Genomic DNA, 10,404 nt, shown 5'->3' with positions numbered 1-10,404 from the left:
AGTGGTGGTGGGGGGTGGGGGGTAGGGGGGGGGGGGGGGGGGGGGGGGGGGGGGGGGGTGGTAATTGTATTTTTCCTCTGTGCACACCATCTTACTGATATCACTAATGCCCGTTTTAATCAATTAAACACTGTTAACACTCACAGTATATATGGATTACTTTGCGAGGATTTGATGTTTCTGCACACATTTCATTTATTTTAGTTTGTGCAGATTATAATTTCTTCCGCCATTTTGTATATTCCTAATGTTGTTGGGTTTTTTTTCTTACTCTAAACACACAAGCAATGTTTAAAAAAATACTGCAACTAAACTGTGATTATCACAGGAAATGCATTAATGTAGTTAGCAATTCAAGATGCTATTTTATCCACTTTCATTAATAATTTATATAGACTTTAAATAACTGGAAGAATTTTGCTTTGAATCACGACAATCAACAGCTATTCATACCTTTGTGGTGTAGCTTCTCCCAGAGATTGCATCTGTTGGAGCTCGACCGGTAATTCTGCCTTGTAAAATGGTGTCAATAGAGTTGATGAAACTGGACTTGCCGGCACCAATTGGTCCATAGAGAAGAATTCTGAGATGTTTGAGGTTTTTGTACCCAGGTTTGTACAATTTCACAAAATCGAGATCTTCCTCTTTGTTCCTGTTTCATGATGGAAAATCGTTGCATTAAAACAGTGTTATTTTTATTATTAAATCCATTAGCCACATTGTGATTGCTGCTCTGTTGTCACACACATCAACCAGTCAACACAGCAACAAAACACCTCAGTGACGTGTCAAGGAGCAGAGCCACACATCGAGGCCAAAATGGCACCACACAGACTTTATATGTATTAATACTCACTGCGGCAGATTCCTCCATGGCGCACTCAAAAGTGCTGTAAAGCAAATAACATATGTTGACACACAGTAAGACAAAGCTGTATTTTAATATCAGAATTATCCATGAATAGTATCATTACAATATTTAAATAACTTTCGCAATATTTGGAACATCATTCAAGAAGGTGAAAGCGCCAAAGGTAAAGACTCACCTCCCCCCATAGCTGTAAAGGAAGACATTTCAAAATCAAATGCTAACATAAGTTGGAGACTCTTATCTAAGTAGTAAAATGTTTTAAATGTTTTAAAAGTAACAAATTACATACTAGAGAATGATAACAGGAGACAGGAATGAGGTAAAACCATTGCTAAATAAAAACAATTATAATTCAAGTATTTCAAAGCTTTTAAGTTTAAATTTCAATAAAATAAAATTAGTTAAACATAAACCATAATAGGTCAAACTCAGGATTGAGGTTTCATTTCCTTTTGTTTTATAGCTCTACAGAACATTTACAACTTTGAGAAAAGAATAATAATAACACCATAAGAGTAACTATACTACAGTAACATGAAGAGAGTTTGAAAGGGATTGAAAGGATTTTCTTAAAAGTTAACTGATTTGTGTTCTGTTACTGAGCACACAAATCATCACATAATAAACAAAGTACACTTTTGCTTCCCAATCAGAACAGCATATTAAACTGAAGACAGGCATAACAGAAAGCTCTTACCTTTATGTAGTTGCTCTGGACACAGTGACACTGCATTCTTTGGAGAAAAGTCTTTTTATCAGTTCTCCTCCTGCTTTCGCTTTCATTCTCCGTCTACCTCAAACTGGAACGACCCTCGTTAAACAGAGGAGGTGGCCTAGAACACCTCTTATCACTCTTGAGATCCCTCCCCATATGTCTTAACATCTGTTCACACCTTGACCCACCTAACCCAAATGACACACAAAATGGCTGGGTGGGTCAATGACCTCAAGCACTCTGTGAAGGTTCACACCCAGTTCAGTTCCCAATGATTTGGCACTTAAGATTACCATGACCTTGATGACTGAGACTCCTCACCAACATGTTTAAGTGGTTGTAAGCCATCGGAAAAACACAACACAACCCATAAAGCATCAAGCAACATTATTTAAAATCTTAACTGAGGTTGCCGCAAATTAAGTTTTAAAACGATTCAGTTTTCAATGATGCAGTTTGAAAGGAGGATTTGCATTTAGAAATTAGATTATAAGTCTCACTTCAGTGCTGTTTGCTGGTCGCATTGTCTTCAATATCTACATTTGCTTACAGCAACAGCTCAAGGAGCTTCAGTCAACTTTCAGCAGGGGTGTAAACAGCTCATCCACAAGAACGGTCCCAAGTTTGACGTCAAAGTGTACAATGGACTTTACTATGTAAACACTGTAAGTGAGAAAAACGAAGATAGGTGTCTTTATGATATGCCACGTAAGATTCACCTTTATTCTCAGTAAACCATATGACTTATAAGAAACTCCTCACTTGTCTTGACCAAGGTCCATTTCTAAGGGACTGGTCGTTATTTATAAGTGGGGTGGCTCCAGACAGTGACACTGCAATGGTAGGGAGAAAGGGTCAAATAATAATGTTTTAAGCACTGGGGGAGGGGGTCCTCAAAGGACTGGAGCAGAGTAATACAATTGTTTTGTTACAAATAAGTTCATATGGAAAAGTCTTTAAGTCTGAATAATTTTTTTCTGCTTTTTAGGTGTGTGGGAATTCTGTTGTGGTCACTTTAAGAGTTGCAGAAGTCAGTAACATGATGTTATGTCATGTGACTAGTAATCAGGAAGTAAGGTAGCATGGCTCTCAGTGATGTTGGTTCGTTGCACCTGAGTTAATCCAGTGATATCTGCACACGCCTGATGTCTCAAGTAGCATTGTGGGTATGTATGCATTTGTTTGATTGTTGTCTACATTTGCAAATCATCATTTTTAGGACAATGTTAAATACTGTCAAGTTTGATTGTAGATATTTACCAAGTTACTACTGCTAGTAACTACATCGCTCTTTAGCCCTTTGAAGTTCATTAAAGGACCATTACAAGTAAATAAATGAACAGACAGTTGATTACATTTAAAGGACTGTTACACACCTACGCACAAAAAGTAAGGAAATTGGTGTTTGGCAGATTATTTCTTTGTTGTAACAGTGTTTCATGGCTTCTAGCCTGTTTATTTCCCTTTAAAATGGTGCCACATTTGTAAGGAACATGCATTTGTGGGATGAGCAGCAGAGTATGTGGGTATGTGGGCACCTGATTGTCAGCAACTAGGGGTACCAGAAGCTCAAAGCAAGAGTCAGTAGCAACAGCAAAATAAAAGCTGTTTGGCATTGGCAGAGAAGATTTGGCAAATTTTTCATGGGTGCAACACACCTACTCAGCTCTGCTGCTCATCCCACAAATGCATGTTCCTTACAGAAACAGACTTTCCAGTGGTATAATATTTACTGCTAAGAAGCATTGTTACAACAAAGAAATAATCTACCAAACACAAATGTCCTTACTTTTTGTGCTTAGTCTATGTTACACTTTGAGTTGAAAAAACAGTAAATACTAGTGAAAACAAGAAGATTTAATTCATGTGCACATTGAGTTGATATTGATTTACATTGTGAGTATTTGTATATGTTAAAATCAAACATAGACTAAATTCTGCTCTTTGTATATTTTTTCGTTTCCCCCTTTCTTGCAGTGTCATTTAACCTGTGGACAAGAGCACAACGGTCCTCAGAGTCAGGAACGTGTTTACCTGTCAAGTTACATACAGCACATATAATGAGGACAGCACAGTGAAACCACAGCTTCCGGGCAGGACAACGCAGTGCAAGCCGCCAGATAATATCAACATCGTCACACGCAGCCAGTGGATGAGCGCCAGAGCAGTCTCCAGACTGTGCCATGGCAGAGAAAGCATCTTCATTAACACTTTCCCTGCCAGAGTATTATTTTTAAGTTGACAGACACGGCCAGCATTTTTGATGATATTCACCAATCTTTCAAGACCCACAGAATATTTTTTTTATGAATATGTAAACAGTATATACACAAAACTAAAGAAGAGACCTTCCGTTTTTAAACACAGAAAACATTTTATTCTATCGTATTCCATTTCTTTTTTTTATCAACTCTTGAATTTGTGCTTTTTCATTTAAAGAAAACAACATTTTGGACAAAAAGTGGAGAAAATTGTCTTTTTGTCAAAGACAGTCACTTTCAAGTACAAAATCAATTCACTTTTTTTTTCTTATTTCCCTATGTCATCTTGAATGAAAGGAATATAAATGAAAATAATAATAATTATAATAATGAAAATAATTATGATTATAATAATGAAACACATTGCCACATTCAGTGATCGCGCAGTGCTCTGTTGTTTCCCCCTCCTCTGTGGTCGTCTTGTCCATGTGTCACTGTCACCAACATGGAGATCCCGTTTCATCCCACTAGACTCGTTGCTTCTTCGTCCAAATTGGATTCAGAATGTAGATCAAAACAGGAATCGTCGGAGTCTGAGTCCTTCAGCATCTCCACGGCCTGTGCAACCGTAAACATTTCCGTTGGCGACGGTGTGCAAGCTGCAACATCTTCCTCCGATTTCCAGCGGATCTTTGACCATTGACTATTTCTACTCAATGTAAGACACAGAGACTGACTGAGCCTTCTGTCTGCACTCTGCTTTCATTTCGTCCATATTCGTGCACATTTTCTGAAAGCTTATGGATACAGACAAAATGGAGGTGTACCACCAGAGATCATGGAGACAATGTAGCGCACTTCAAGCAAGATGCGACCATAAGAGATGACGAAGAAATTTAACAATGGCAGAATGGAATAAGTAGGTAATATATAATAAGATATACTAATATACGGTAAGATGTGTGTAATGTATATGATGATATATAATGGCTGCACAGACCACCACTGTCTCCGATGCTGCCTCCATTTAAAGGTAGAATATTACAACCCCCCTCATTGTCGCCTTATGTGTTGTTGTGTGTAACTTTTGACTCTGCCGTCTAGTGTCATCTATTGGCTGTATCTATGCATCATAAAGGCAAATGATAGTATGGCAGCAGTGGCATTTAAAAATGTTTGTAACAGACTATTTTCCTACGTAAAGGGAGTATAAATGAGCCTTCACCCCCTCCACCACATACTAGGCTGCAATCTGAACAAGTTATTGTTTAGTTTGAAACAGAAAGAAAGTGACATAGAAAGTTGTATGATCACCTCAGGGAAATGGCTTCACACTGAGTCACTGTGTCTATAACAAACACACTGTTAATGAAATGACTGTCAGCCAACAACAACAAACAATGGCTTTATCTGCATGTCAAGCTGAATAAGGTTACATGGCACTGGCTACTACCACACAAGAACGACTAACTGTTACAGTTACTAACTTACTTTTCAAGCACTTTTTGAGAACTGAGCTACAGCACTACATTACTCTTGGACAGGCTGGGTCTGATTTCAGCAGTTTAAGCTGCTTACAGCCGCCGTGTAGACACCACGACACAGATAGTGTAGCTAACAGCCACTCTTGAAAAGCCTTCCTCAGAGTTTTTGTAAACTTCAAACAACTGATTTACAGTTTAGTAGTAATAGGCTATTATTAATAATGATCTAAACATGAGACTGTGATGCATCCCTTTTTGTCTTCTCTGAATGGGTGTTTGTCTTTTAATTTACTGATTGATCCTTCCCCAGGAGAGTATATTAAACAGACTAGGTGTGACATCAGCTGACTCTTTGTTTACTGACACCTCTACCCTGACCTACTCTAAAGCCCAGCAGCCATGCTTTGTTTATAACACTTCCAGGGATGTGGGAATAAGTTGTGGTGTGTGAAGAAGCCTGAATGGTGTTCAGCTGTACCTTGCAGACTCCTTGTCGTGGTTTGTGTCCTTACCACTGTCAGCCTGGCTTTTATACCTGACTCTTTGGGCCCGTCCCAGTACCCCCCCTTAGCCCTACCCCTTGGCCCTACCCCTACATTTGGGTTAGGGTTAGGGGTAGGGAGCATAACGAGGGGTAGTGGGTATGAAACTAGCCCTTCTGAGCGAGGGATTTCAGATGCTGACTTGCCAGCGAGGGGTAGACGTCGCCATGGCTACCACTGAGCCATGCTAACGTTACTGTCGTCAGGTTGCTGGTTAGCTAGCTAGCTAGCCCGCACTATCTGGCGTCTGTCATCTGTCCTGTTCTGCAAAATTGTCGGACTTTTCACATTACGATAACACGCCAGCTAGTATAACTATGCTGCCTCGTAATGTTAGCTGGTTAGCTAGCTAGCAGAAGTCCCCTGTTGTCTGTCGTTCATCATACTAAGTATGATGAATGCGGCAAACGCGATCGGTAGGATGAATGAGACTGCATTGTAGATGCTGGTTGGAAATGTAGATGGCTCGCAGTTTCCTGTTTAAAATAGTTACGTATGCATGAACGTAACCGATGCGGTGACATAGGGAGTGGTGTTTCAATTCCTAGGGAAAGATTTCCACCCCTACCCCTCATTGCTTAAATTGAGGGCCAAGGGGTATTGGACAAGGGGGGGTATTGGGATTGGGCCTTACTTTTTGGCAAACTCCCCAGCAACATGGACGTCTCTTTTGAGTGCTTCTTGGTGTGCAAAGGACCAGAACTAGTTTGGTTTGTCATCATTTGCTGCTCACTGGTGCCATGTTTCCCGAGCTCAGTCCCTGGAGCTAAGTTAGGTAATGGAGAAAATATGCAACATTGTCTGCAGAGTTCAGGTTGATGTGCTGCCATGGTACTGCACAGAGTACTGAGAATGGAGAAACCGAAACAGACACCTGCACAGACAGTCACCTCAGTGCCTCCACTGCTTTCTAATTGACCCATGGGTGTCCAAGAACCTGCTGAGACCTTTGCGTGGGGTCTGGGCATTCTGGAGGGACTTTCTGTCAGCCTTTCAAAATTTTAGTACTGCACGTCCAAGTGGAGTTACTTGGTTCATGAGAGGCTTTAGGTAAACATGTGACACACCCGACCACACCTGTAGCTCACATACCTGGACCGGTCTACTGTCAGAGAGGACAATACTTTTAAATCACACGATCCAAAGGAAACCGAAAGAAACTACAAACATTAAAAGCTGCGTGGCCTCAAACAAAACACATAAATGCACAAGAAGATAACACCAAACAGGCATCAACAGCTACTGGACACCATCAGGTATACCAACCACGTCTTTCCGTTTCATTAGTTTAGGAACGTAAGCTCATGATTAACAACTGCTTTAATTTGTCATCAACAGACCGTGGATCAAAAGTCACATAATTTGTGACAGTGATAAAAAGGAGCTTGAATTGCAATATAAAAAGCTTAATTTCTCAATTTCAGATGTATTACTGGAGGTAAACATCACCACTTCTTTTCACAGGCACAGCAAATAAGGTAAGATTTTTATTTATTTATTTATGTATTTTTATTTTTTTGGCGATACCGACTAATGTGATTGTAAAATTTGCTTTTGAAGTAAAAAGTTTTCACAATTAAGGAACTGTTAAATTTGTTATACCTACAGTATATAATTTTCTGCTGTGTTTAAACCACTACTTAATTTCGTGTGTGTGTGTGTGTGTGTGTGTGTGTGTGTGTGTGTGTGTGCGTGCGTGCGTGCGTGCGTGCGTGCGTGCGTGCGCGCATTATGGTGTACATGTTAATATTAAATAATATTAACACTACATAAAAGAATATCTTTAATATCTTTATCTTTCTTTCTAAAATATTTTGAAATATTAAGTCTCAAATATTCTGTTAACATTTGTTTTGGTTGACATAAATAATGTGGTTCATATATTGATAAGTGTTTCTTATTAACATGTTGCCTTAATATCTAATTGTAGCAACGATGGATTGGCCGCAAAGTTGGTTCACATCTTCCCCCAGTAAGATAATTTTTTTAAAACTTAAAAAGATAATAACAGTAAATGACACATTCTTAATTTATGTGAAGTTTTCTCCCCCTAAAATGTAACTTGTATATCACATCAACTTGTGCACTTCAGCTTCTCCTGAGCCATGGAGGAACATACCATGGGGGTGAGTAATGTGTTTAATAGTTTTGGTGCCTCTGGTGTTTAATGGCTTTTCATCAGCTAACTATCTTTAAAACCAAACCTGTACAACTGCACACAGTCATGTGTTAAGCCTGCCTGTTGTTATGTTATTTTGCTTTTTGTTGTCAGTTTGAGAGACACGATAGTTTGATTTCAAGGGTGTCTGTAACGGTAAAGCACACCATATGTAAAACTGATTTAAACAAGTAAATCTAACATTTAACCTTTTCTTTATTGAACAGTAACAAAGACACAGACCTGCAGGTTGTGAATGATTATAAGCCTCATAACAGTGAGGTCCAACAGCTCAGAATTCTGCTTCATGGACCCTCTGGTTCTGGCAAGTCTAGCTTCATCAACTCTGTTGACAGTGTTTTACAAGGCAGAATCACTGGACGAGCTTTGGCAGATGCAATCTCTCACGACAGCTTCACTCAAAAAGTATGAATCACTGATTTTTTTTTTTACATGCACCTGCTATGATAATTGAACCACACAGATCAGGCGAGCAGCAGTGTTGCAACTAGTTGTGATGAAACTGATGAGCAAGACACAAACTGCTATATGGCCATCACTCAGTAGGTGGCACTGTTGTCCTTATAACTGCACTTCTCTGTTTTACAGTACAAAAATTACAAAATCCAAAAGGGAAAACCAGATACGTTTTACCCTTTTGTCTTCACTGACATCATGGGCCTTGAGAGAGGAACCAACAGAGGAGTTTCTGTGGAAGACATCAAACTGGCCATGATGGGACACATTAAAGATGGATACACTGTAAAATATACTGAATTCATTAAACTCTGTTGGATATATTTCAGTAATACAATCCATCTTTGAGATTATATTTTCATGTAAAGATAATAAAGAAACTATCTACATGCAAAACTTATTCTTTGATCTAATTTGTTTTCCAGTTCAATCCTCTCACTAAAATATCCAAGAATAATCCAGACTACAACAAAGACCCCGCTCTGAAGGACCAAGTTCATGTTCTGGTTTGTGTCGTCTCGGCCGAGACATTGAACATCCTGAGTGATGAATATGTGGAAAAGATGAGGGAAGTCAGACTGGCAGCCAGAGACATGGGTAAGAGTTATAGGGTTAGTTATTGGGTTTTGTAAGTTTCCTCTAATAACCTGACAAACATTAACGTAATTGTAAGTTTCCTCTAATAACCTGACAAACATTAACGTAACTGACTCAGATTCTGCTCTGTATCGGAAGGAATTCCCCAAGTGGCCATTCTCACCAAGATTGATGAAGCCTGTCCAGAGGTCAAAAAAGACATAAAGAACGTGTATAAGAGCAAGTACCTGAAGAAACAGGTAAGTTTCTAGAGAGTTGTTATTCAAGTTGGGATTTGATTCTGCTTTACTTTTAATACAAACATGAAGAAAAGAAAATTCCCCTTTCCTTTTATTCGTAATTGGACAGCATGTGGGAACTCTCTTTTCTCTATGGACAACTTCCTTCTATGCACCTGTCAGGTTTTTGAAGTTGTGCACGAGCCTCCTTATTCTACTAATCTAACACAAAAATCTCCTTTGATCAGCTCTTTGCTTTCATTCCATAAATATCCAATTCTTAATATTTAGATGGAGGAACTGAGTGTGGTGCTGGGTATTCCACTGTACTGCATCTTTCCTGTGAAGAACTACCACTCAGAGATCAACACAGCTGATGACACTGATGCACTGATACTGAGCGCACTGAGACAGATCATTAACTTTGGAGAGGACTTTGTCAACAGCACAGAAAAACAAGATGGCAGGACAGTGGGACTTTATTGTCGTTTCTTTTGAGGAAATTGGGACTATATTTATCAGGTCCTACTAATCCAGAGTGGTTGGAGAAATTAAGAATACATACAAACAAAAGTTTGCATCTTGCGAGGATATGCATTTAGAGTTTAGAATCATAAAGTAGTTGGTTATGCTTTGTTGATGCAGGTGGTAANCTTTGGAGAGGACTTTGTCAACAGCACAGAAAAACAAGATGGCAGGACAGTGGGACTTTATTGTCGTTTCTTTTGAGGAAATTGGGACTATATTTATCAGGTCCTACTAATCCAGAGTGGCTGGAGAAATTAAGAATACATACAAACAAAAGTTTGCGTCTTGGGAGGATATGCATTTAGAGTTTAGAATCATAAAGTAGTTGGTTATGCTTTGTTGATGCAGGTGGTAATTTCTGGTGTTAAACAGGTCAAAAGAAAGCTAAACGTCTCGGTTAAAACTGGGCATAGACTTTGTTTTTAGACTACTAGCTACATTTATCTTTAGTTCCAACAGTGATTTCTGTTTCAGTGTTTGGACCTGCTCTATACTGAAAGATTGTGCTACAGCACTGCTGTTCAGGTAAAACTACAATAAATAACAAACATAATAAAATTTCTCATTAGTTTCCTTCATTTCATTCCAACTAGTCCATACCATAGACTGTATA

General features: G+C 39.0%; 1 protein-coding gene across 2 annotated transcripts in view; it reads right to left on the bottom strand.

Annotated features, from left to right (window-relative positions):
• The window catches only part of LOC126406075 (interferon-induced protein 44-like), a 197,300-nt gene that overhangs the window by 115,109 nt on the left and 71,787 nt on the right, over positions 1 to 10,404 (bottom strand). Inside the window, exon 3 of one of the 2 annotated variants that reach the window (XM_050070215.1) lies at positions 857 to 890. The exons of the other annotated variant lie outside the window; for it this stretch is intronic. Within the exon in view, the coding sequence (XP_049926172.1) occupies positions 857 to 890 (34 nt within the window). The remainder of the gene's footprint in view (positions 1 to 856; positions 891 to 10,404) is intronic. 2 annotated transcript variants of the gene reach the window in all.

The sequence above is a fragment of the Epinephelus moara genome, chromosome 18 (genome assembly GCF_006386435.1).
Source record: "Epinephelus moara isolate mb chromosome 18, YSFRI_EMoa_1.0, whole genome shotgun sequence".
Lineage (NCBI taxonomy): Eukaryota > Metazoa > Chordata > Actinopteri > Perciformes > Serranidae > Epinephelus > Epinephelus moara.
This window is presented reverse-complemented; position numbering and strand designations above follow the sequence as displayed.